Source organism: Podarcis melisellensis, assembly GCF_964234715.1.
Source record: "Podarcis melisellensis genome assembly, chromosome: 1".
Classification (NCBI taxonomy): domain Eukaryota; kingdom Metazoa; phylum Chordata; class Lepidosauria; order Squamata; family Lacertidae; genus Podarcis; species Podarcis melisellensis.
The window spans coordinates 21,192,238-21,220,008 of record NC_138528.1 but is presented as its reverse complement, the minus strand read 5'-3'; the positions used below and the strand labels follow the sequence as shown (position 1 = coordinate 21,220,008).

Genomic DNA, 27,771 nt, shown 5'->3' with positions numbered 1-27,771 from the left:
TTTTAAAAATAGTCACAGCAGGTACTTTTACTCATATTTAATGCAGGCAATGAAACCTAACAATATAACACTTTTATCAATACTGCACACACCCATCCCTCCCGACCAAACCCCACAGTTTATAAAAGCTATAGTAACAAAACTAAAGGGTTCAAAAGTGCATTATGACACAATCATTGCACACATAACTATGGAAATAATACATCAATCAGATCACAGAATGCTAGAATGTTCGGGGGTGGGGGCCTAGGCTATTCCTTGAATGTTAAATATATATGCTGACTAGGATTTCTTGACCATCCGTTAATGCATTCTACCATTCTATATCCTGGAATTGCAGGACTTGTTATATAAAGTAGTAAATACTCTACCTTTCAAATTTACAACCATTTCTATACATCTCCATTGAATTTTATAAAAGGCAGTTGAGTTTGTACAAATTTGGTATAACTAGTGAAATGTGTGTTGTGAAAATTCAGTTCCCCAGATCCAGGAATTCACTGGTGCAGCAGAAAGACTGGGCCTGTATTTCCCTAGCACAGCTTGCTGCATGAGGATTTAAGTGGGGTAACTTGTGCTGATTTGCATTCATTAACCCAGTGTTCAAACAGCCTTGTCCTCATCCAGTAGCCTTTTTCAAATCCAGTCCAGCTAACCTGTGCATGAAAACCTTTCTGTAAATGGCTTTCTGTTGCTAGATTGAGGGGGGGGGGGAGTTGGAGAGGTAGCATGCATGCACTATGTGCAAATAAATGTAAACCAACCATGTAGAAAAGATGGCGAAAATAATCAAGTGAAAGTACAATTATCAGGGGAGCTTTTAAACAGACTATTCCCCACCTCCCACCCCAATTTATGCGCATAGCTAGCGACATCTTTATCTCCTGAGGTTTGTGCTAACTTTTTGCACTATGGATCCAGTCGGCTCAACTAGGGTTGTTCCTAGTATATGTGCATGTGAATGGGGAAATCGGATCTCCAGGCCATGCATTCATGTATGATGGGAGAAAAACCCGGGAGGGTATTGTCTCTGCTTCATTTTCTTCAATATCTTGGATAAAGGAGTTTCTTTAAAAAATAATAATAAGGAGCTGACCACACTCCTATATGTTATAAACACTGGACTGTTAGTTCAAGAATTAGTACTGTTGTTCCATTCACAACCAGTTAGAACATTTCAAGCTATAAACAAAACTGAAGCCTTGTTACTATACTGTACATGGGAATTGCATTTTTTTTTTTACTCAGTAGTCAAACCTGGGGTATGTGTTCCTTATTACACCCTACCCCTGTTTTCAAATGTGAAAATCTGAGACCATTCTCTCTGCAAAAAGTGTCATGCATTCTATTTTGGGCATCTCCAAGCTCTTTTGAGATGCATGTAATGATGTGCTTGGTTCTGCTGTGGTGCCTCAGCTTCAGAGTCACCAGGGTTATTCCTGTTGTCACTCTTCTCAAACAATAACTAAGGGCTGTAACCTTGAACTACAACAAGTGGAGGACAAATTGTATTTACCTGAGGGATCTATTTCACTGGTATGTGTTGGTAAGGAAATGGTTGGTAAAGGAAGGGTTAAAACCATGACACTTCTTCATGAAAGGGTTCAACATGAAGAGAATGCCAATGGAAGATAATCACAGGCGTCAGTGAAAGTGGGTGGACAATTTGCCTCACAATGGCCTATTTAGCTCATTTAAATGCATCTCAGCCAAGTCATGGTTCCACTTTGAAGGAATTGTTCTAAGGTTTAACAGCAAACTTAGTTACTGCTTCATACATGCAAGCCATAAGTCATTCATTGTTAAAAATACTCTGCTTGGATTATTGCTTAAGCATCATCCAGCTAAGCATCTGAGTTCCCAAATCACAACCCAAATTATGCCAGAGTATCTGATCTGAAGCTGATTCAATGTTTTTCTGAAGCCCTGCAAATAACTGCCAGTGTTTTCCAGCAACAATACATCAATCATTTTCTTCTTTCCAAAGCAATGCAAGTGCTGAATCAGCTCTTTCCTTCATTACTGCTTTAACAGAAGGGTTAAATACCATTGGCTTCAGTGACATAATAATTGAAGGCTGATGTAGTATAATAAACTAAAACAGAATTCCACCTCGTTCCTTTGCCTATTTAATATAATACACATAATTATTGTGGGTTAAATCCTTCAGCTCACACACTTTGTTAAGTCTTTGTTTAATTTTAATTGGGGGTCACAATTTTTTTACTAGATTCAGTATTTACTAAATGACTAACGTGGGAACAAAAATATTGTCAAAGACTTTGATCACCAAGAAAAAAGTCAACTATATATCCAGAAAGGCCAACTAAACTAGACGGAAATGTAAAGTGGTATCAAATTAGACAGAAATAGCAGCCAGAAGGTTTGATCAATCCTGCAAACTAAACTGCAGCTCAACCAATTAATTGAACTGTAACTATTACTGGGGAATTTTAGATCTTTGCATTAGAGTGAGATGCTTTTTTGAGTATAGGACCATTCCAGAAAGACATTTGCTGTCCATGTGAGCAATCCTGATTGCTTCTGGTGTGCAACCAGTTATGCAGACAATTACAATGTGTGAACTGGCAGATGATGAATATAGTTGACAATAATTCATGCGATTGCCACAGGTGCAAAAACAAAATAAAATGCCACTACATTTATTAAAATTGTGTGGGATCATCTGGCTTATACATTACATTTGTCTGTGTGAGAGCATACTTAGAGATTGCTTGTGTCTTGTGAACTCTTCCAAATTCTCCTTAACATGTGATACTGAGGTGTTTAGAACTTTTAATGTTTCTCTCTACAAAATAGCATAGCACTTTCTTGCCATGTGCTACCAGTGTCTTTTATCCCAACTTCTTCACTTATTTTCTATACTCTAAATACTTTTGGATTTGCCTTTTCTGCAATTCTGATTTTCAGATATCCCTTTTCCTTCTTACATAGCAAAGCCAGCCTTTTCTTCCATTATCTCAGTCTGTCTCCATCTTGTGGCTGTCACTCTAGGAAATGATTGACTGCCAAGTTCACCTTAGGTCAGCGAGTATAATCATATTGTAAATAGCGCATCAGTCTCCCTGGAAGAGGCAAAGTGTCAATAAGAGAAATACGGCTCTTCCCAATCAGACTTCGAATTTTGATCCGGCAGAGGTGAGCAAGTGGCCTTGGTGGCTCTGGAAAAGAGAATATATGGTAGGGTAAGTGAGTGAGCAAGCAAAAATACATTTTTATGCCGCTTTTGGGGGCCTGAAATAGTCACCAGAGAACGTTATGAATTTTTTTTACAGAAGCAAATGTCTTCACTAATTAGTTTTTGAAGTTTCCAAGCTTAAACCCTTCAATAAAAAAATCCTAGGGTGGTTTGCATAGGCTCTCACTTCCCCCTGCCTCTTCTGGTGAAGGAGGAGTTTGAAAACTTTAGTTTCTATTTTAGATTACTCAGAATTATTTTAACTAACCTGCTTTGTATTTAATGTTAGCCCAGTCTTCATAACTGTCAATGTGCTCCTTGAGCCTGGAACAAAGTTGCACATTGCCCACATAATCCAGAAGAACATCGATAATAGGCCCAGCCCAACGACTCATCTCTGGAGTTGATACCATTTCACAAAACTGGGGGCAAAAATGAGATACAAAATTTGTTATTGTAGGAGAACAGCAACAGACACCCAAGCCCACCCTTCCCCCAAATCCAAAGTAGACCGCGAGCAGGCAACATGCAAAAGAGGTGGTGGAAGGTCATGAACTTTGCAGGGAGAGCTCAAATTTACAACAGATTCACCTGGCTGCCTTACAATCAAGATGCAGGAAAGCAGGTCTACATGTCATACAGAAGGATGTCACAGAATCCTTGACCCTATCATTTAGAGGTGGGGAGAATGCATTCTGAATGCTTGCATTTAGCATAAAGCTACAGGGCCTACAGGCAGAGGGCCTTCTCGGTAGTAGCGCTCCCCTGTGGAATGCCCTCTCATCAGATGTCAAGGAGATAAACAACTATCTGACTTTTAGAAGACATCTGAAGGCAGCCCTCTTTAGGGAAGTTTTTAATGTTTGATGTTTTGTCACTTGTTTATATATTCTGTTGGGAGCCACCCAGAGTGGCTGGGAGAACCCAGGCAGATGAGTGGGAAATAAATAAATAAATAAATAAATAAATAAATAAATAAATAAATAAATAAATAAATAAATATTACCCATTCCTGCATGTAGCAAGCAAGTATACTGGGGAGAAATATTTAACTTAGCCCACTCTGTGATGTGCTTGTGTACATCATGATCAGAGCTTTCAAAACTATGACCACATATATCCTGAACTGGTAAAATCTAGAATTCTACCACCTCAATTTGTGTGCTGTACAGATCAACTCTAAAATGTGGCCCTTCGTGGCCCTTCTGAAATGCATAGCCTAAGTAGCGTTTTGTTCCTCGTCCTTCACTCCATTCAGGAATGAGGAACTTGTGGTCCTCCACATGTTGTTTGATCCCAACCTGCATCAGCCCTAGCCAGCAAGGCCAAAGGGAGCTGGAGTCCACCCACCTGGAATGCCTCAGGTTTCCCCATCCCTGTTTCTGCTGCATAGTGCTGACTCTAGGATTTGCCCACATGCATTCATAATGGATTCATAATGGAAAATGCAAGGCTGCAGAAAATCTGAACATTGCATATATGCCTGGCACATTGCAGCACCCAACTCCAAACAAACCAGCATCATGATGAGGAAATATTGTTCTAGATATAAAATTCCATATTAACAGAAGTATCTCCCAATAAGATTGCCCTGAAAGTAAAATAAGTATTCTGCAGATGTATGAAGTGTGATTCTGGAAGAAAACAAGAACAAATCGCGTTGCTGCTGCTAACAGCTCTTATTTCACTCTCTGTGAAATAGTTTAAATGCCCTCTAGTGGCATTCAGATAAATTACTTCTCAAGCTTATATCCTATGTATATATATACAGTGGTACCTTAGGTTAAGAACTTAATTTGTTCTGGAGGTCCATCCTTAACCTGAAACTGTTCTTAACCTGAGGTACCACTTTAGCTAATGGGGCCTCCCGCTGCCGCCGTGCGATTTCTGTTCTAATCCTGAAGCAAAGTTCTTAACCTGAGGTACTATTTCTGGGTTAGCGGAGTCTGTAACCTGAAGCGTCTGTAACCCGAGGTAGAAGAAGAGTTTGGATTTGATATCCCGCTTTATCACTACGCGAAGGAGTCTCAAAGCGGCTAACATTCTCCTTTCCCATCCTCCCCCACAACAACCTCCTCTGTGAGGTGAGTGGGGCTGAGAGACTTCAAAGTGTGGCCAAGGTCACCCAGCAGCTGCATGTGGAGGAGCGGAGTGTCCTGGAAGAGGGCATGGCTAGCTGGTTGGAACTCTGAACAGTAATATTCCACACTGCAACATTCTGCTACAGGCCCAACTTCTAAGACCGGCAACGTCTGATTTGGATGTGTCCGAATGATGCACAATTGCACACCTGCAGATGATGCCAAAGCTGGAGTAGCCCCAAAGTCACAAAAATGTCACAAAAAGGGATGGGCTGGGCCGGGCAGGGTGGAGTGGAGTGGGCTTACATGCTCTCTGCTAATGTGTGCAGGGGTCTGGAACAGGACCTCTGCACAAAACAAGGGTTGCCTGTATGCTATTAACATTACCCATTTCTCATTGATTGATTGATTGATTGATTGATTGATTGATTGATTGAATTTTTATGCTGCCCTCCTTCTTCCTGAAGGAGTCCAGGGCAGCAAACTGTCCACATTTTTTAAAGAAAGAAAAATATATCTAAAACAGTGAAATCTTTATAAAAACAGTTACAATGCAAAACATTATTTTAGCCACTGATCTCAGATTTTTCCCTGAACTTCCGCTACCAAATGCCTAAGTAAGCAGACATGGTTTCTGCTTCCACCTCCCTGGGCATGTGATTATTTCAAGATGTTTTGGTCTTGGAAATTTCTTTACACTGCTTGGGACCTCACTTATCTCCATCATAATCCTGTGAAGTTGGTAAGATTATTTATTAAATTCGTATACCGCCCTTCATCCGGACATCACAGGGTGGGTTACAACATAAAAACACAAAATGCACAAGATGGACAGATGTTGCATTCAGTGACCATCGTTAAACAGAATTTTTTATTCAATAGGAAATATTGGTGACTGACTCGAGAAATATATATATGAGCTATCTAATATGAGCCCATAAGAAGTTTCAAAAACATCTGACATCCAGCAGTTTGGGAGTTTTATCAAGTATCATTGACTTTTCTATGTTGCCTTTTTTCCATAGGATTATGCTGTTCAGCCAATTACTCAGCTAGCTCTCTGCTGTATTGTTACCCAGACTGGTAATGGTTCTCTCAAATTTCAGAATGAGGCATTTCCCAGACCTACTTTACATACTTCAAACCAGCCTTCCCCATTCTACTGCCCTCCAGATGTTTTGGACTACAATTCCCACCATCCCTAACCATTACCCATGCAGGCTGGTGCTAATGGGAACTATAGTCCCAAACATGCAGAGGGTACTGGATTGAAGAAGGCTGCTTTAGAATGAAAAAGCTGAACCTGAAGCCATAACCACAGCTCCTCCAAACATCATAGAAAATACGAGCTAGTAAGGGTAGACTCACCTGTACAATGCTCTGCTCTTTATTCACCTGGGGATCATGATACCTGTCTCTCTTAGCTTCAATGGGAGGATGTGGGCCACACCCATACTGACATTTAAAGCAGGAGATGGCATCGCAGCCTAGATCCATCAGAAATTTCAGCAGAGAAAGATACTTCATCGAGAACATGATGGTAGCAGGGAAGGTCGTTGGATGGGAAGCGACGTAGGCATCAATATTGGCTCCATAGTCAATAAGCAGCTTTATCATCTTCAAGCAGCCATGGCGGATGGAGATGAGCAGGGGGTTGATGAGGTCGACGTTGGGATTGGCCCCAGCCTCAAGCAGCAGCTGAGCAGCTTCAATGTTGTTGTTAAAAACTGAGAAGTAGAGGACAGTGGTGCGCCTGTCCTCGTAGAGCCGCGAGCGCTCAGGAGAGAGAGTGAAGTTCACGTCAAAGCCAGCCTCAACCAGCTCTTCCAAGACATCATCGCGGTTGCATTCAGCTGCCAAATGCAGAGGGCTGATGCCACTGCGTTTGGTTCTAGTGCGGCTGGTGACTGGGAGCAGCATTTTCACAATCCTAGCAGAAATGAATCAAGGGCCAGACGTGAGCTTAAGCTTGCTTTTCTAGCAAAGTTATTGCTTCTATAGCAGTATCTGGGTGTCCTGTTACGATAGGCGCTGCAGGCATATATAACAGCAGTGAAATCATCTCTAACCTCAGATTGCTTATGATTTATTAAGGCAAGGGGAGAGAGGTGGCCACAGTACCTCAGGGATGATCTTGAATGCTAAGGCTGGGTACAGGTGGTACTTTTCCTTAGCCTTGAATACAAGGCTAAAATACATACGGATAAAAGTAACCAAAAGCCCAAAATTGTACAATGAAAAATTCTTATCATGCTCATCCAACACCACAACCGGAAGGACAAGTCTTTCTCTGTGCCACTGAAAGATTAGCACCACAGCAGAGGCCAACTTAACTACCAAAGGCCTGGGTAAATAAACAATGACACCCTGGTTCTTTAAAGATCAACAGTGGAGGTGTACACGAGGTGCATTTCCAAGGGGAGATCGCTGCGCAAATCAGGGCTACCACTGAAAAGGCCTATTCTTGTGTAGCCAAACTCCATACCAACCTTGGATAACTTTATTGAATAAAACTAAGCTGTTCCATCCCAGCTTGCAACTCCCCTTTCTTCCATTTTCAGTCCTTATATCCTGTGCTTTTCTTAAAGTGGCACTCTTTCTAAATGAGATCTATAAACTATATTGATATAGGCTGCCATGGTGAATGGTTTCCCCCTGATATTTCTCCTTACATTGCATGAGCTTTGTCATTGATTTTTATGGGGTGAGGCATGTAATTTCACAATGAGGACTGAAACAGGTAAGCACCCAGGGCTCAAGAGTGGGATGGGCAGACAGGCAGCATGAGTGTTTCTATCAGAAACATTACTGAGCAAATCAGTTTGAGACAGGCCTATGGCATGAAGAAGTTCAACATGTACAGTTAAAGCAGGGGAAAGGTCTAGGCAACAGCTGGAACAGGATCACTAGTGGAAAAGTCTTCGGAACAACAGCTACCAGCCTGCCTTGCATTATCCATGCTCTCGGGACATTATGCCCTCATCAGAAGAAAATAATCAAAGCCACAGGAGGAAATTCATGCACAGATCATTTCTCAAAGCAGAAAGGCTGACCTCACCCAGCAGTGATGCTCCCTGGAAGGCGGGAAGCCTGGGTGCTGTTTAGCTGGCAAACATCCACCACTAACAAATGCTTTGTAATAGCCATAATAGCTGAAAAGTCACACACAGTGCCGAAATGAGAGTTTGCCAAGCGCTAGCATTAGTCATCCTGGATTCTACTGGGATTTATTAACATTTAAGGGTTGAGATTATTCTGCTGCTCAAGCAAGCTTCTTAGAGCTGAGTTAAAGAGGAACTGCAGGCTTTGTTTTCAGTTGGGACCGATACCTTGTTGAACGTAAAGAAGCATAACCTTTCGGGGCATTAAAGAACCTAGTCAAATGCAGCTCTGAAACAGAGCAAGCCATGTTCTTTTGGATGTAAATCTAAACTAAATTATGGCAGGCAACTAGATGGGGTAGGATGGAAGGGTCAACATCAAAGAACCTTCAGATTACCATCAACACGTATCCACCTGGTTTGTGAAGAAAGGTGCTTGTAAGGGGAGGTTGTTTTGATTAGTTGCTCCTTGTGCCGCTGTGGTGCAATTTTTAAAGGAATGATCTAGGTCAGCGATGGGGAACCTGTGGCTCTCCAGATGTTGTTGGACTCCAACTCCCATTTACCTTCGCCAGCATGGCCAGTGGTTAGAGATGATGGGAGCTGAGGTCCAGCAACATCTGGACTTCATCCCTTGATCTGAAAGGAAATTCATGCAACTCTAAGAATAACAATAGAAGAGTATTACACCAACAAAGTCTAAGGAGAATCATTCCAGCATGACTGTCACTGCTATATAAAGAATATACATAAGTTGCTTCTCAGTTGCTGGATGTGGGAGAGACAGATGGTTCAGTACATATTTTAAAAGCCAACACTATGCAAAAGCTTGGCCTACGGTATAGGTCAACCCCTTCCCCAAGACTTGCAGTGGATAATTATGAAATTAGAAAGCTAATCTATAGCCCTGAATAATGCCAAAACAAAATACAGTTTAAAAGGCATTTGTCAAGTAGACTATGCAAACACATCTTCCTTTGTAAACAGGCATGGCACCAGAAGTTGCAAACTTACATTCTCTTCTTCAGGACTAATTCATACAGCTCTTCTCCCAAACTAGATTGCACAGTGCATATGGTTCCTAAATCAAGGTTATCTGACTCATCCTTACAAACCATGGCTTGGCATGAATTTAGCAGTGGCAATTTGTGCTTGTGAGGAAGAGCTATTGAGGCAGTTGATTCAGCACTGCACAACACCAGCATAGAGTGATCATGTGAATCATCCCTTAGGGATTCCTAGTTATCATGACTGCCTGTCTGCTCCTTTTTAGTCTGATCGTGCTGTCGGATTTGCGGTTTAATATTCTTCTTCTCTCCCAGCTACATTGATAGGTTCATCACACTGTTCATCAGGTCCCACTCTTCTGAGTCTCATACTGCTAATAAATACTATATCTATTAATACTATATCTAGAAAGGAATAAATTCCAACCACTTCACAGCTACAAATATTCATGATTGTATGAGTTAAAGAATATGCGCCTAAGATCATGGAGTTGACAAGATACAGTTTCACATTAGCCTTCCAAACAGGGTGAGAGCATTAAGTACAATAAACAAACGTCAAGCAATAAGAGTTAAAAAAAATAGAAACGATCCCCTTGGCTTTTTTCATATTATGGAGGCTTCGTGTCCTGGCAGTGAGTCTGAATGCAGAATTCCTGCAGAATTATGTATTAAATCCACATGCTTACAAAGAGAGGTCACTGTGAAGAGCGTTGTTATTCAGAATACCAAAGGGATTAAAATGACTGGCCATGCGGGGGCAAAGTTTGCCACTTGGATAAATATTTTGTCCAAGCAGCTAAAGATGGGAAGCTCTTTAATACTTTCACCTCGAAACCTTTTAACAAGTGCTTGATCTTTAACTATTCAGAAACACTGGGTCTTCAACCTAATTCCGATCTCATGTATCAATGCAGTTTTACATTGACAGAGCTTTGCAAAGTAAAAGAATCTACTTTTTAAATTTTATTTTGGGCAGAGCGGAGTCCAATAACTTACTTGCAATGATTATGTTTGGTTAGCCACCCAACCTCTGCTTAAAACTTTCCATGGTAGCTTAGAAATATTTCAGACTAACAAACAAATAAAATAATAACCCCTCCAATCACAGAGGATAAACTGTGCATTAGATGTGAGATTACTGGAAAGAAAATGATGGCAGAGAAAATGCCTTCTTAGAAGGCAACATGTCCCCAGTGCAAACTGAGACTATTCTAAACAAAACAACTTGTTTTGGATCTTGTCTGTAGTACATTCATTGCTACCCAAATCCCCATGGTAACTGTGGATTCATATACACAAACTTATATGGTTGTTTTTTTTTAAAGAACCCCTGTTAATCTTTATGCAGAAATGCTCAAATCTGTCAACAACCCTCAGGAATAAAGTAACTTACTCATAATAGCCTCTTTTGGAGGCCACGTGAATAGGCAAGAGGCCATTCTTGTTGGTTTTGTTAGCATCAGCTCCTTGGGACAAGAGAAACTCCACAATCTCCTCGTGTCCATTTTTACAGGCTTCAAAAAGGGCAGACGCTTTGTCACTGGCCTGGGTATTGATGTCAGCACCTGCAAATGAAAGAAATATAAAGCAAGGCTCACTTTCAGAACATCTGGAAATCAACAGCATATGTCTCTATGCAGTGCCGGATTTATGTATAAGCTAAACAAGCTATAGCTTAGGGCCCCACTCTCTTGGGGCCCCAAAAAAATTTAAAGGAAAAAACACCTGGGTGTACATTTTCAAAATATAAGATAAAAAACAATTGTATCTCACTATTAATATACTTCTTCTTAATTGTATTTCAGTTCAACAATTACTTTGCTAAAATACATATTTTGTTAAGTGCAAATGGCTTTAGATACCTATTAGGTCCATAAATTACCATATAGTCTGTATTCAACACAAAAAACAGTGACAATTTGTTGTTGACAAATGACAGCTAGACATATAAAGGGCCCCATTACCTTCAGTAGCTTAGGGCCTCATCAAACCTAAATCCGGCCCTGTCTCTATGCCTGAAATTTAGGTAACAAAAAAGGGCCTTAAGACATGTATATGCCAATGAAGTGGCACAAGCCACATAAGTGCTGGGTTTTCAATGCACACACAGGATTCTTGAATTCAGGCATCATGCTTATTGCAGTGAAGGTTGTAATGACATGCCCTTTGGAGGAGGGGCCCCTGACACAATGAATTTAGCAGCCATTATGATCAGGACTCCATATCTCCATCAGAAGTCGGTTTCTAGGGGTGTGCATTCTAAAACAAACTAGCAATTAGAGAAAGGAGTCTTGCTCATTTCCCCTTATGTACTTATAAAAATGAATGGGAATTCAAACAAATGAGATCTGAATGGGACGGCGGCGTGGGGGGGGCATTTGGTTCGTATTAGCTTCAATTGTTTCTATTGGGATGAAAAATGGAAGCTGTCTGGGACAGCCTGTCCAAGTCAGAGAAAGATTACAAGGAGAAAAAGCAGGGGAAAATATCAGTGGTTTTTATAAAATCATGAGTTTTTGTACTATTTCTCTGAAATTTGTCAGGTCAGATCCTTTTAGCTACACCTCCTATTCAAAGCAATGGTCAGCTTAAAGGATGTGCGCCCTTTTAAATTAAGCATCAACCCCTTTCCCCACCTGTCTGAAATGTGGCAAGGGTGACGCTTTGAATGAACAGTAGAATTCCTGAAGAGGCTATGTTATTTGGATGAAAAACACTGGCGTCTTTCTGGCAACAAAAGACTCACTAGGTCTTGCCTTGAAATCAATTGTGGAATCATGAATGGAAATAATTCAGAGTAACCTGAATTAGTTATGAAAACAAATGAAAAGCAAATGAATGAATAGCAGAACAAATGGAACTTCTGAGAACAAAATACAGTGGAGTAATTAAAAGTTTAAAAACTTGCACACTCTCTACAAATTACTGGATCTATACCTTCACACTCAGTGTAAAATGAGACTGGATGTACCCACTGCTTCCCTTTGCTACACAATTTCCCTCTCTGTTATGGTATTAGATGAATACACATAACACGAATAAGCCATTCTATAATGTCTGTTCAGACATATGTGTTTCTGACTTCAGTAGGGCTTACTCCTAGGACTGCCATAAGTCAGGAATTTCCTGGACATATCTGGGAAGTGTTGATTCTTTGGCGAATTTCAAAAAGAAAAATAGCTCCAAAACTTTGGCCAAAAAAGAGAGAAAAGCTCCGAAACTGTTGTGTCCAGATTTTCACTTTTTGAAATATGGCAACTCTACTTACTCCTAGGTAAGTGTTTGCAGAATTTCAACCTTAGTCCCGTACTAGGAAATTCTAGTGTGCCAGAATTCTATTTGCTTGATTACAAAAACTATCCACACTTAGTTTGGGAGTAAGCTCCACTGAACAGGGTGTGATTTGCTTCCAAACAGACATGCGTAGGAATCAGTTGCGCAAGTGTCTGCCGAAGAAGAACTTGCTCTTTTGTGGCAAAGTCTTTCCATTGCATTTGAAGTTTTAATGTACTTACAACTGTAACTAGCAACACAACTGCAAAGTCCACCATGGGGATACAACTAAATGAGGGAGAGAAACGGAATCTTTATTTTATGACAAGCACTGTGCATTGTACAGATGCAATAAAGTTATTATAGGGGTTCTCAGAGGGGCTTTAAAAGCTTGGAATAATAGTGCAGTTTTATTGTATATCCTTGTTGCGATTATTATTTTTTGTTCATAATTGACCATGGGAAATGAAAACCAAGCTCAGTCACTCTTCAATTTCCCCTTGACCTTTCAGATACTGAACTTGCAATTTGTCAGTGACAACGTTCAGTCCCATCTGCTCCAACTGCCCCTCTTTACCAGGGACAACCCCCTCGTTGTTTTCCCTGTCTCTGGTAAAGCACTGTTTTTATTCTGTCCCCATTTTTTTGCCTCTTGGAGAAATGCTAAGTCTCTGTAAGATAGATCTGAGAGGAGGACAAGTAGGACCTGAAACAAAAGTTGGCCATGCATTTTCATATACATAGGGTCCCTGCCAGCCAGCAAGCCATGGATAAATACTATACTGTACTATACTATACTATACTATACTATACTATACTATACTATACTATACTATACTATACTATACTATACTATACTATACTGCTCTGGTCAGACCTCACCTGGAGTACTGTGTCCAGTTCTGGGCACCACAGTTCAAGAAGGACACTGACAAACTGGAACATGTCCAGAGGAGGGCAACCAAAATGGTCAAAGGCCTGGAAACGATACCTTATGAGGAATGGCTAAGGGAGCTGGGCATGTTTAGCCTGGAGAAGAGGAGGTTAAGGGGTGATATGATAGCCATGTTCAAATATATAAAAGGATGTCACATAGAGGAGGGAGAAAGGTTGTTTTCTGCTGCTCCAGAGAAGCGGACATGGAGCAATGGATCCAAACTACAAGAAAGAAGATTCCACCTAAACATTAGGAAGAACTTCCTGACAGTAAGAGCTGTTCGACAGTGGAATTTGCTGCCAAGGAGTGTGGTGGAGTCTCCTTCTTTGGAGGTCTTTAAGCAGAGGCTTGACAACCATATGTCAGGAGTGCTCTGATGGTGTTTCCTGCTTGGCAGGGAGTTGGACTCGATGGCCCTTGTGGTCTCTTCCAACTCTATGATTTTATGATTATACTATACTATACTATACTATACTATACTATACTATACTAAGCTCTAAGGTGCTTAAGTAAAGCACCACACAGAGAGTTTTTCATTTTTCTTTGCCAACAGACACTCAACATTCCATGGTTAATGGACCAATTTGGTGTTTTATCCCTTTAAGGCTTAAAATAAATTCCTCTACTTCTGTATCCTCGGGGGTTGGATTAGAACTTGGAGATCAAAGTTCAAATCCCTACTGATCCAGGAAGCTCACTGGGTGAAGAGCTTGACACGTGAGGGGAATTGTGTGCCCTCCTTTGAACACCTGAGATAAAAGGTAGGATATAAATGTGAATCATCATCTTTGCGTAGTAGATTCAAGTATGGGCCTTTCAATCACCTCAGAATCTCCCACTTAAAATCTGGAAAAGGTTCTGCCTTCTTTGTACTATAGTTTATGAAAGTGTGGGAAACCAATGCACAATAAGCTACCTCCGACAAGAACTTGTAGAAATTAGAATTTCTGTCTTCCTTGCAAGACTGCCATATAGGATGAATAGAAAGCAAATCCAAAATTATGAACTGGCCACTGAAAAACCCAACACACAAAATCAATAGATGGTTTTGCATATCTCAGCCGCTGCACATGAAATGCGCCTGCTTCTGCTTACCGCACTTGGCAAGGTATCGCAAGGCTTCTAAGTGGCCACTCTCAGCTGCCACGAAAAAGGAAGTGAGCCCGTAGGAATTTGTGCTTTCGACCTTGGCACCTCCTTTGACCAAAAGGTCTATTATTTCCAAGTCATTCCGAGCCACAGCTTCGTGGAGGGCAGTCCACCCCCGATTGCAGCGATGGTTCGCGTCAGCATTGTACTCCAATAGCACCTGTACAGCTTCGGCATTCCTGCGTTCACAGGCTGTGGTGACAAAAAAGAAAAGAAAGTTTAGGTTTCTGTATCTGTGCCTCAAAAACAAGTTTCATTTCGGAAAATTTCACCAAGACGTTGCTCATTGTCCAAGAAAGGCCTCGTTTTATCCCACGTATATTTTCTCCTGCATTTTTAAAATGAATTCATAGATTTCTGTTTGCTTTTTGGGGTACAAGAGGATTGTTTTCCAAATGTTTCCCCCCACAAACATGCAAAATAAACATTCAAGATTGTGGCATTGCTTCAGATACTCACACAAAACAAGTCCTTATTTATCTGTTTATAAAAAAATATGTACACACCACTTTCAGCCCCTCCCAAAGTGATGAACTTGCAACTCTGATGAATATCCATATATCAAGGATATAAAATGACTCCCTCTCCCATTGATTTCATTATCTCAAATCTCTGTTGTATAGAGTTTCCCTATCTTCTTTCCTGCTCTGAAAATGGCAGCAGCCTACTAACCACATGGCAGGGATGGTATATTTAGCCTCTTCCTCATCACAAGGCAATTTCAGGGAAGGGTACAATTAAAACACAGAAAGGATAAAGCAAATTACAATAATAAAAAAGATCAACAAAGCAGCAACCAGTAGAATAGCAACCATAACAAACCCAGACAAGGCACAAATACCTTGCAAAAGTCTGAGCAAACAAATAGAGAGGCTACATTAAGCAATATGTTTGAACACTGAATATGTGAGTTTATGTCTAAAGTCAATGGTGAGAACAAACACCATTATATGTACTGCTGGATAAGTGTTTAATGGTTCTTGTATTTGTAAAAATAAAAATAAAAAATGTTGAAAAAAAGAGAATAGCTTATATAACTGGATCAAGTTAATCAGTTTTGTTGACTTAATTGAGCTAAATAATTTTAATTGAATTTTGAATAAATGTACAATTAATTGTTACTGTTTAGAATTTTGTTGTGTTATTATCTTCCTTAGTGTGTCGTGCAAACCACTATTCTGAATAATAATAGTTTATTATATTATTATAATTTATTATTGTTATTATAATATTACTACTACTAGTACTACTACTACTACTACTAGCTAATGCTTTTTATAAAGATGGGGACACTAGGGATGAGTTTATGCCACCAAGTGGGAAGAGGCCCAAAACGTTTGGGAACCACTGAACATCTTAGACTTTGGGCCTGATCCAGCAGGACTCCTTTTATCTTCTTATTTCAAGAGCAGCTTGAAATAAGAGCATTGCTACCCTGGCCAGATATGCCCACCAGCACCCACTAACAGAGGAGAAGAATCCCTAGGGGACACTTTGCCCAGTGCCTTCTCAAACCTGGAACCAGCCCTGATTTCTGAACTACCGCGGGCTGGGGTAGCAGTGGCGGGCAGTGGCCCAGTTTTTTTATGGAGCTGTCACATGCCTGTGGACACTGCAACAGCATGAAGTCATATGATGTCACAACGTTGTGCACGGCGCGCTGGGCACCCACAGTTGGGGGTCCAAGTTGGTGCCCCTGGCACACACTGTTTCCAACTAGAAAAGTAGTCTACTCGTGGGCACTCAAGACCTATGAGAATCAAGCAGCTTACCTTTATAAAGCGGGGTCTCCCTCGCTTTGTTTGCAATATCAGGTTCTGCTCCAGCCTGCAGCAATAAACGCATGCACTCAAGATTCCCTCTATTTGTTGCTAAGTAGAGCGCCGTTTCCTCCTGAAGCGTACGCTGATCAAGTAACCCAGGATAAGCTGTGGAGAAAGCGTTGATCCATATTTAGTGAGGCGTGTAATGTACACGAATAATCCTCACATCAGACACTGTGCTCAATAGTGTCAAACTTTTGTGTGATAGCTAACCACCCACATACAACTTGCAAGTCTCATTCTTTCGTCAGGGTTAAAAAAATTCTTGCTCCAATTGTGCTAGAAGACATTTTCAGAGTAAGTTTAGGAAGTCTGATTGCCTGAGTTCACCACCCTCTCCTGCCATTGTTATCGGCAACGTTTTTGGTACATTTAAGTGAGATCACAGTATTCCCATTAAAAGCCACCACAAGAGCTTATTGCCATGCAAACTGGGGCGGGGCAGAAAGAAACCTTCAGCACTCGCCAAGAGAACTCTCCATAAAACAGCTACCAGGATGTTTAATTTGGGTAACATGTGCTTTCTCTTGCTATGCATGATCCACTGGGATGGGGGTGAGGGGCAGAAGATATGGTGAAAATGCTATTTATGATCAATACATTAGCCTTTAACCTTTTTTGGGGGGTGTATAATCATGAAATTCCCTGAATGTACAAAAATAGGCTGAATAAGCAAGCTTGCATCTTTCAGGGAGTGATATGACTCAATGGGTTACTCTATACCCTGTGATGGTTTTGTGGTTTGATCTGATCAGTTCTTTTTTTCCTGATACTTGCATTTATACAGCAGCTTCAAGCAGCGCTCTTGTCCATAGTAAGCAGCCTCGTGGAGGGGCAACCATCCATCTTTGTTAGGCTGTGCAAGGTTTTTCCCCGACTGCATCATTTTAAGAAGTGCGTTTTCATCTCCTCTCTGGATTGCTGACACCACAGGATCCAGCACTCTTTGAAAACAAAGTTGAAAACTTGTCACTATTTGCAGGATTGCTTCTGACATTTGCAATGGCATGGCAGCACTATCCATGCCCTGGCTGTGAAACCATCCACTATGGTGTTTGAACTTATGGGGCTGTTCCCCCACCCCCTTGAAGTCACTCGTATTTTATGTGGCTGAATAAACTACACAGAGGCCCAAACAAACTCTCCCACCCACCTGCAAGCCAGCAAACACAGAGGGCTATATATTCCAAAAGCAACTGAGAACAGATCCCTGTGTCCCTATTTTCATGCTCTTTGGCGCATTGGCTCTCCCATTTTGCACACTGAAGGCACGCATGGCAACACAGCTAAAAATAATCGCAGTCAGCTTTGTTTACTATTTTGACATGGGAACTGGTTGATCTAACTAAATTGCTAGACAAGGATCCTGTTTCCGCTGAGTCAGTCACTCCAGTGCAACAGAGAGAGTCCTAAAATATGGGGTTAGAAAGGGATCAGCAGGCCTCCGGGTGGGTGGAAGAGGTGGGAGGGAGAAGGGCAGGCAGGGAGAGGGAATGGGGAAAGTCAGTCCCTTTTCCCTCGGCCAGTTATGCAAACTCCTTAGAAGATGTAAAATGATGCTACAATTGTCACCGCACACCTCCCCCCCCCAACCCCTTCTAGCTGTGTAGTCAAGCCAAGCACACGACAACAAATGTAGCCTAATAATGAAAAAAAGAACAGGAAAGAAGGTAAGGAGAACTTACTCCGGCTGAGGTGTTTTGAACAGGCTGCCATCGTACCTCCGTCTGACCCCTGAACTGGCCGCTTGATTCTGTGCTGATCGCCTGGAGTGATGATGGCACGAATGAAATAATGAAAAATACTCTGAATAAGAAAAGCAGGTCATGTCTCGGGTTGCTTAGCGGTGGGCCTGGGGGCTGAGAAAGCCACTGAAGGAGACAGTATCCAGTGGACCTGCAGCCCCCTCTGGGTCTTTAAACAAAGGCAGGCTTGTTCTGGCTCAGCTGCTCTCTCGGTTCTGGATTATTTTTGGCCTTCAGAGGAAGTGTCAGGGGATTCAAATGACCATATAAGACAACAGGGGAGATGAATCCCTCCATCACCACACAACAGGCAGAGAAAGGGTTTGAGGGCCTTCTTCGCTTCAGGGAGAAGGATGGCTGGATAGTTTTTGTTGTGAAACAGCTGTGGGAATGAAAGCTTTGCAAGAAACTTTCAGATCAAGACCAAGAAGAGATCGCTGGGGTTGCCAGGTCCAAACAAGATGGCCTGCTATATCTTTCAGAATTGCAGAATTACATTGAAGACAGAATTTCACCAGATGCATAAGTGTGTGAAGTGAGCTTAATGGCTGAGTGGAGATTTGAACCCTAGACTCCACTCTAACCACTACCCCACACCAGCTGTGACCATTGTACCACGCTGTGGCAGATTTCCTATCACAGATCTACAGTGAAGGGAGAGGTTGCGCTTGGTGGAGCTCTGTTTTAAAAGCCTTTTAAAAAAGTGCTTTTCCTTTCCAATCATATAAAAGACAGGACAGGACATAATCAACAGAGGAACAGGAATATTAAAATATAACTTGATAAAATATGAAACACAGTGGGAGGCACTAGTTACCCTTTTCCTAGGTCATTAGATAAAAACATCAGACAAGAGAAAAGATGAAAGAGAGTTTGTGCCCTCCTCCAAAAACTTGTAATACATGATCTTAATATGGTCTGATGAAGTCTTTCCTTTAAGAAGGAGGGGTAAATGCATATTGCTTTGGATTTATTAGATCTTAGCATGACATTGATCTCTATCAGCATAATATATTATGAATATATCAAGCACTTCCTAAGCCATATGCAACTCAAGAATGGACTTGCATTGAACTTTGCAAATCTGGAAAACAGAGTACCCCCCACAACTGCTCAAATGACTTTGCTACACTTTCCTGGGTCATGCTGCTCCTAATTTTGCAACTGCCAAGTTAGCTAATTTTAAAATAATCGTGTTTACAGAGGTCAGTGGGGATTTCCTCGAAGGGTGATTTCATACATCTATGCAATTGCTACTATGAGCCAGTCATCTGACCCAGTTTGTAAACTAACACGGTGAAGTAACACATAAACATAAAGTATTGCACAAGAAAAACTAAAGTGCCCTATTTATTCTGATGATCACTAGGATGGCTCAAGTCAGCAAGATATATGTTTTGTTTAAAAAGAAAGTTCCAGAGTTGGGTCAAATATATTTTTTGGCAGTGGAAACAGACATATGTAACAGTTTTAAGCAGCACTGACATAAGGATGTTCAGACACACATGGAAAAAACTATTCTCAAATGTGACACTTTCTGTTAGATCTCACCCGAAGTTTAATTGAGAGGACGGGACTAGGTCCAAATGTTAGTTTCACTAATTTCATCTTAACCAATAGCTGCTGTTGTATGCTTATTGCATACATGTAAGTTCGAGTTGCACTTTCGTTTTACTCTGTAATGCTAAGATGAATAAGTTCTACTGTCTGAAGGGTCATATTGCATACAGTGGTACTTCAGGTTACATACGCTTCAGTTTACATATGCTTCATGTTACAGACGCCGCTAACCCAGAAATAGTGCTTCAGGTTAAGAACTTTGCTTCAGGATGAGAACAGAAATTGTGCTCCAGCGGTGCGGCGGCAGCAGGAGGGCCCATTAGCTAAAGTGGTGCTTCAGGTTAAGAACAGTTTCAGGTTAAATACGGACCTCCGGAACGAATTAAGTACTTAACCTGAGGTACCACTGTACTTCTAAGCACCAACCGAACCATCTCAGGCTGCAATTTGTCTATTCCATTCTGAAGGAAAAGCAGCTGTGGAGAGCTTCAATCTGGATCATGCTTGAAAGTGTGATCCAGACAGCAGGTTCATGCACTGCTTTTCCTTGAAAATAAAGTGGCACTCTAAAGGCACACTTTTTTAAAAAAATGTGTTTAATGTAATGTGGTTTAATCCTGTGTATTCAGTCAAATATTTTTTTTATCAGAAGATTCAAATAGCAATTTGAGGGCTTGGCAGATAATCAATATTTCACTCAGCTCCAAAATCTGACATTTAAATCACCACCAACACATTTCTACCCTTCTCTTCCTCCAAGGATTTCAGACAAATATAAGACATATCCTGCTGCATCAGGAAAATGCTCCATCTAGTCTAGCATCCTATGTTCAATGACCTACCAGGTGCCTGTAGAAAACCCTCAAGTAGGAGATGAGCAGAAGAACCCTCTCCCCTCCTGTGGTTTCCAGCAACTGATATTCAGAAGCATTATTGCTTCCAACTGTGGAGGCAGAATATAACCATTGTGGTTCGTAGCCATTAATAGCATTATCCTCCATAAATTTATCTAATGCTCTTTCAAGGCCATCTAAGTTGGTGGCCATCACTTCTTCTTGCAGGAGCAAATTCCAGAGTTTAACTAGGTACCGTGTGAAATATTTTCTTTTGCCCGTTCTGAATTTCCCAGTAAGCAGCTTCAACTGGATATGTCCCTGAGTCCTCATGTTTTGCAAGAGAGAGAAAACCTGTTTCTCTGCCAACTTTCTCCAGATGCATCATTGTATAAACTTCCATGGCTGTCCCGTTACTCCCCTTTCCTCATAGGGGGCTTGCTCCACCCCTTGATAATTTTGGTTCTCATTTTCTGGAACTTTCCCAACTATAGAATGTGCTATCTGGGGATATTGTGAGGTGTCTTTCTGGACTATCTCCAGCCCGGTTACTAGTCAGGGCAGGGCTTGCGTAGCCTCAGAGCGGCAACCGTATCAGGCAACAGAGCCAGAGTTAACATCTAACCTACCTATAACAGAGTAATCACAGAAGCACTAACACAAATGTTTAGGACTGGGGTGCAGGACATGCAGTGAATTTACAGTAGGAAGAGGTGGGGTGTTTTGTGTTTGCTTTCTTTCCTTGCTTCTTTACCTTTGCCAAGGGTAAAGGTAGAAATTCTGGCAGTAAGGGTCGTTGTGGGTTGGTGTGGTTGTCTTCTGTGTAGCTGTTTGCTCTGCAGAGTCTTCCGTCAGGCTTTGCTGGATGGCCAACTCAATGAGCTCATCTTCACTCATACTGCTATAGAGGCTGTAGTCCTCATGTCCTAGAGCTCCCGTCTGCGAATTCCTGGCCACCGTGACTTGTGTCGCCATCTTCCCTGTTAAGTCGGAAAGAGACGGCTCCAAACACCTGGAATGCACAGAAATGAGACTTAGGCTGTGTCCAGATGGGAGCGGCAAACAGGCCATGTGGACCTGATATTCCTGTGCGCATGACTGACAGGAGATTGATCGCACACTGTCTCTCCCCCCCCCCCACAGTCGTGGTTGTCCATTGAAACTCCACCACTTGACATCCACACCAGTGGGTGGAGCTTCACAAAATGTTTCTGAGCTGCATGATGCTGTTGCTTTGTCCCACTCTTCTGCCACTCCTCCCTTTCCTTTAAAAACAATTAATTAATTAATTAATTAATTAATTTTACGGTTTTCCTTTTTGTACATTTCAATAATTTTATAATCATTTTTACATTTCAAAACTTGACTTCCTTCCCCCCTCTTTCTGCAGTTCCTTAAATTTATTTTTAGTATTTTCTGCATATCCGAAAAAACTTAATTTACTCATTTTTTCATCTACTTTAAATATAAACTTAGAAAACTGCAGGTTATTACAATAAACCTACCAATGTTCTTATCTGTTTACAGTTTATTTGTAAATATTCAATAAACCATTTCCATTCTTTTATTAAAAGTTTGATATCTTGATTTTGTTATTTTTCCGGTGTGTTTTGCCATTTCTACATATTCCACAAGTTTTTGTATCCATTCTTCTTTCCATTTTGGGGCAAGTAACATTCTTGCCACTGTAGTCTCATACATGAATAAATTTCTATATAGTTTGGGTAGTACTGTCCTTATAATTCCCTCTCATTTTCCATTCCGGGCACCCATGCAGGTACAATAAGTTTGCAAGAGCATAAGAGCAAAGGTTATAAAATTTGTCCACAAGGGAGGAAATGGAGGGTTGTGCTGGCTGCTTTCCTTCAACGTAACCCCACTTTCCACACACACACGAAAGTCTGTTCATATATAAATTGGGGTTGGAGAGGTGACGCCTTATAGAATCACATTGTAGAGTTTGAAGGGACCCTTTGGGTCATCTAGCTCAACCCCCTGCAATGCAGAAATATGCAGCTGCCCCATGTGGGGTTCGAACCTGCAACCTTGGCGTTATGAGTACCACACTCTGACCAACTGAGCTTTAATAAATCAGCCTTTCAAGGAGCAACTCTCCTCCGTCTTCACTCACAAAGCTTTGCCGTTTTGCGCAAATTTCTTTCTGCCCCCACTTCTAGGAGCAAAATAAAACTGAGGGTGAGGTAGGACTTTTTTATCACAGAAAGCTGATTATTCCCAGTAGTTGGTGTTAAGTTTCAGGCCACTACATTCTTTTTTGCAAAACGAAAAAGAGACTCTTGCTAGAGTTGTCACGTACCAGCTCTCCCCTCCTACCTCCCAGGTCCTCCTTTCCTGAGTTGTGTCACCCTTTAAAAATACTCCATTAGAGATCAGGTTGCAACTTGACATTTGCCAAGTATTTCATATGACACATAAAGGAAAATAAACAGCTCACAGGAGGTCACTGTGTGAGGAGGAGCATTGCAGGGAAGAACATTTCCTTCAGGAGGGCACAGCGTGAATCACAGTGGGTGTTTGTGACAGTACTAAGACAATTGTCTGAATATGCTGGAAGAGGGTTCAAAGTCCTGTACATACATACATACACACACACACACACAATGGCAGCCATTTTGTTTTCTAAGCTTCTGAGGTCAATATACTGACTGTTCACAATGAGGTAAAGCTGAACTCACGCTGAATTTTTAAGTCAACTCCCGTTGCCTGAAGTGCTGTCCAAATTTCACCCTCTCTGCTCCTAGCATATAAGCCAGGCTTCCTCAACCTCAGCCCTCCAGATGTTTTTGGCCTACAACTCCCATGATCCCTAGCTAGCAGGATCAGTGGTCAGGGATAATGGGAATTGTAGTCTCAAAACATCTGGAGGGCCGAAGTTGAGGAAGCCTGATATAAGCCAGCTAACCAGTTTGATACAAACTGGCACACAGACAGAAAGAAGCGATTGCTAGGAACAGTTCCACCATGGAGCTGCCAGATCCCAGGAGGCTCTTACCTTCCACCTGACGGCCATTTCACACATTACCCGAGGGAAACCTGAGTATACCCAAGAGAGAGCTGCCGCCATCATGGTTCCCCTGTGGAGCGTATGCGTATGGCACATGCGTCTGCCACATTAGACATGGCATTTTCATCTAAAGATGTACTGTAGCGTGTAAGGCAACCCCAAGGCAGACATTGGTGTAACAACTTCAGGGAAGTTTGCCAGAGCTGCATTTTCACACTTGCATTTGCCTATCTTTGAACACATATCTAGACTTCCCCAGCAGAGAGAGGAATCAGTCAAATTATTGGGATTCGCTTCCTCAACGCAGCAACCTGCCTCATGGCCACATGCTAAGTGCAAAGCCTTATTGGTGCTTCTATCAGCTGTAGGGTTGCCATGTGTCCGGGATTTCCCGGAAATGTTTGGGGGGACAGCACCCCCAACCGGGAGGATTTTTGCATTTTGGATTAAATATCCGGGTTATGGGTTTTATTTTATTATTATTATTTTATTGTTTCTGGTTTTTAAAATATTTTTTGTGGGGAATGCGTGTGCTCAGAAGGCGCTGTGCCCCAGAACAGAAAACACATATCGGGTAGCCTGGAGCAGCCTGCCGGGGGTCGTGCAAGGTCTGGTGTTGTTCCTGGCTGCCACCAAGCCTTGCACAGCTTTCCCAGGGCCGTGTTAGGCCTCTTGGTGCTCCTGGCAGTCGCCAGGCCTTGCAGGGCTTTCCCAGGGCTACTCAGCCTCCCATCATGAACAGGAGTAAGACAACAAAAGTAAGAGAGGGGAGGGAAGACGTGGGGAGCAGGTGGACGAGGAAGGGGTTAGCGGCAGGGAGTGGGTGAGCGAAGGAGTTGTGAGATGGCAGAGTGCCTCAATAGCGGGGGGGGGGGGGGCGGTTTGATAGCCAGAATATGGCAACCCTAATCCGGTGATCTATATCAGATTCCCCCAACCTGGTGCCCTCAGGATGTTTTGGATGCTCCTCATCCCTGACCATTGGCCAGGCTTGCTGGGGCTAATAGGGGTTGTAGTCCAAAACATCTAGAGGGCACCAGGTTGGGGAAGTCTGATCTAAATGTGATGACAAGAGCCCAACATTAACAAAACAAAAATACAGCTGTGTCATTCTGTGAAAAAGGAACCTGGGAACTGAAATGGAGAAGTCCTTCAGTGAATGGTTTTCCCCCTAACTGAACTCGCAGGAACCTGAGGACAAAGGAGTCAGGGCCAGACTCTTGACCTTTCTTGATCTGCAGAAGGGCTAAGGGTATCCTGCCCATTAAATCGGATTTCAAATCGGCTTTTAACTAGGTTATTGGCTGAATCCCTCTTTTTAGCGTTAACCCACATCAGAGAGGTCTCCCGGTGGCTACTGGTGACTACAGCCCTTTTTGATATTCTCCAGGCCACATGCTCAATTACATGGGAAGAGAGGCTGGATTATAGCTACGTACTAGCCATGCCCTTTATCAGCATGTGGCTGCTGGTCCTTCCTATGTACAATGGTACCTCGGGTTAAGTACTTAATTCATTCCGGAGGTCCGTTCTTAACCTGAAACTGTTCTTAACCTGAAGCACCACTTTAGCTAATGGGGCCTCCTGCTGCTGCCGCACTGCCAGAGCACGATTTCTGTTCTCATCCTGAAGCAAAGTTCTTAACCCGAGGTAATATTTCTGAGTTAGTGGAGTCTGTAACCTGAAGCATATGTAACCTGAAGCGTATGTAACCCGAGGTACCACTGTACATCAAGTGGAATATGAGAAGGGTCTCTCCACATGAGCACCTGTAGACATGTAAGGCTCAGGAAACCTGGGTTCTGATTAGTAGTACAAAGCCTACATCAACCTGGTGCTCTCTTGCACTGCAACTCACATCAGCTCCAGGCAGCATGGAGAATGGTCAAGGGTGACCAACAGTCCAGTAATCATCTTCGGATCCTGGGTGCTCCAATGCATTGCATGGACACACACACACACACACACACACACACACACACAGCTACCTACCACAACTAGAATGTCTTCTGTGTCCACATACCCTCCAATATGTAGCATCTCAAAAGCAGGACGCATGTCTTCCTGTCTGTACATGAGTCACTTGACCCATGAGTGATAATGGAGCCCCCAAGACACACTTTGGAGGGGGTGTGTTCTCATGGCATCCAAAAACATGTGTCTTGGGATGTCACACAAGATTGTGGCCCTGCAAAAAGTGCTTTTCGGGGTGAGATCTCGGTGCAAAATCTCACGAGAACACCATGCCCAAAATAGCCACCGTGCGCTCAGGGGGGGGTATATGATGGCCTTTTCTTCTGGGACGCTTGCAGGGTATGTGTTCATTTCAACCAAAGGATTAAATGTGCAAATATATTTACAATAATGAAATGCACACACATTCCTTTCAGAGGCAGGGGGTGCAGATTGGCCACCTTTAAATTCTGCCTCCTTGCCCTGTTGTTGTTTAAATGTTTTCCTTGGTTTAGCTCACCAGCTGCTTTTGTACAGTGGGAATCTTCTGGTGTGTTGACCACAATTGCCCGTTGCAAGATCTGTATATTTCCAGCCACCCGAATCCTAAACACGTAAGATGGAACTTGCGGACCTTGAGACTTAATATTTTCAGATCGGCTACATAGGATGTAGGTCAGGCAAATATATTTTTGCCACAACGATTACTGCAGTCTGCTAAAGCACAGGGAACCAAGTTTCCAGATGATGAAACATTTCTGAGTAAATGGATCCCGCCAGACCCCAGCTGTCTAGATACATCAAACTGTTTATGAAGTTGCCTTGGCACATCTTGGATGCCAACAACAACACTTCCATGCAATCGGTCTGCTCACCCACCCCCATATCTGTTATGTCCTTACCATAAGTACCTGGATCTGGCCAGTCAGCCAACTAGCCCACCATCCTGTTTTAACAGTTGCCAACCACATGCTTATATGGGAACCCACAAGCAAGATGTGAGCAAAGAAGCACCCATTCCTCCTGCAGTTTCCAGCAACTGGTATTCAGGAGCATAATGCCTCCAACTGTGAAGAGCAAAGCCATGATCGCTAACAGCCATTGATAGTCTTTTCCTCCATGACTTTGTCTAATCCAAAATTGATAGCCATCACTGCCTCATCTGGAAGCAAGTTCCGTCATTTAACTATGTGCTGCAGAAAGAAGTGCTTTTTTTTATCTGTCCTGACATTCAACATTCATACCACTTGACATCCATCATCACAATTGTTGTATCTTGCCATAGCCATGGAAATAACAGAAACAATCTGGTTGAAAGAAACAGTAACTTAAGATGGCTTTAGCATTTCCCTGTAGGGTCTGTTGAAAGATCAGGCACTACAGACATCCAGATTCCTCTTCTAATATCAATCACCACTGTATATAATATTTCAGAAGTAAAGACATCAAAACATTCCTTTTGAATGGATGCATATGCTATGGTAGAGGAGTGATAAATTACATATTTACATTTTAGTGAACCACTTAGGATGCAAAGTAAATTCTGTTTAAAAAGTCCTTTGTCTTCCAAGATTTCGTATGTGTAAGTCATTTCCCGTAGTTAATTTAATGCATTCCTACATTTGGAGAAAGGAACGGTTATGCACATTGTAAGCAAATTACAGGTTCTGCACTCAACCAATGCATTCAAAGCATGCATAACTGCATTACCTTATAGCTGCTGTAGCTAACAAAGTTTACACCGAAGTGATTTTCCTTGGTGAACTCTTAATTCAGAAAATCCCCTTTCGGGTGCATCTCTCTCCCGTCTCTGTGTGTTGATAAACTGCAGAGCAGCTCTGAACTCTCTCCCTCTTTGAAGTGCGGAGTTTATTTCTGGATCACCCCATGATCGACGATTACAAGCCAAAATATAAGTTGCTCTGAATCTCAGATTTCCTGTGTGAAGTCTGTGGCAAAGTGACTTGTTCCTCTCTCAAGTTTTCTCCCTGCAGCATTATAATCTGTAGAACTTCGCTTTCTGCAACATCCCTTTCCGAAATGACATAAGCCTGACCTTTTTGTTACATCATTATTTATTTA

The 27,771-nt window shown here is 42.1% G+C and overlaps 1 protein-coding gene across 1 annotated transcript; it reads right to left on the bottom strand.

The window, feature by feature from the left end:
* On the bottom strand, window positions 1-27,656 carry ASB2 (ankyrin repeat and SOCS box containing 2). Its single transcript, XM_081911685.1, has 10 exons — window positions 27,400-27,656; window positions 21,466-21,723; window positions 18,259-18,339; window positions 17,351-17,517; window positions 16,523-16,678; window positions 14,697-14,942; window positions 10,785-10,956; window positions 6,649-7,210; window positions 3,468-3,621; window positions 1-3,182 (listed from the first exon to the last, which is right to left on the bottom strand). Exons 2-10 carry the CDS (start codon window positions 21,684-21,686, stop codon window positions 3,046-3,048), a joined length of 1,896 nt encoding a protein of 631 aa, XP_081767811.1. The 5' UTR covers window positions 21,687-21,723; window positions 27,400-27,656; the 3' UTR covers window positions 1-3,045.
* Window positions 27,657-27,771: the final 115 nt, after the last annotated feature.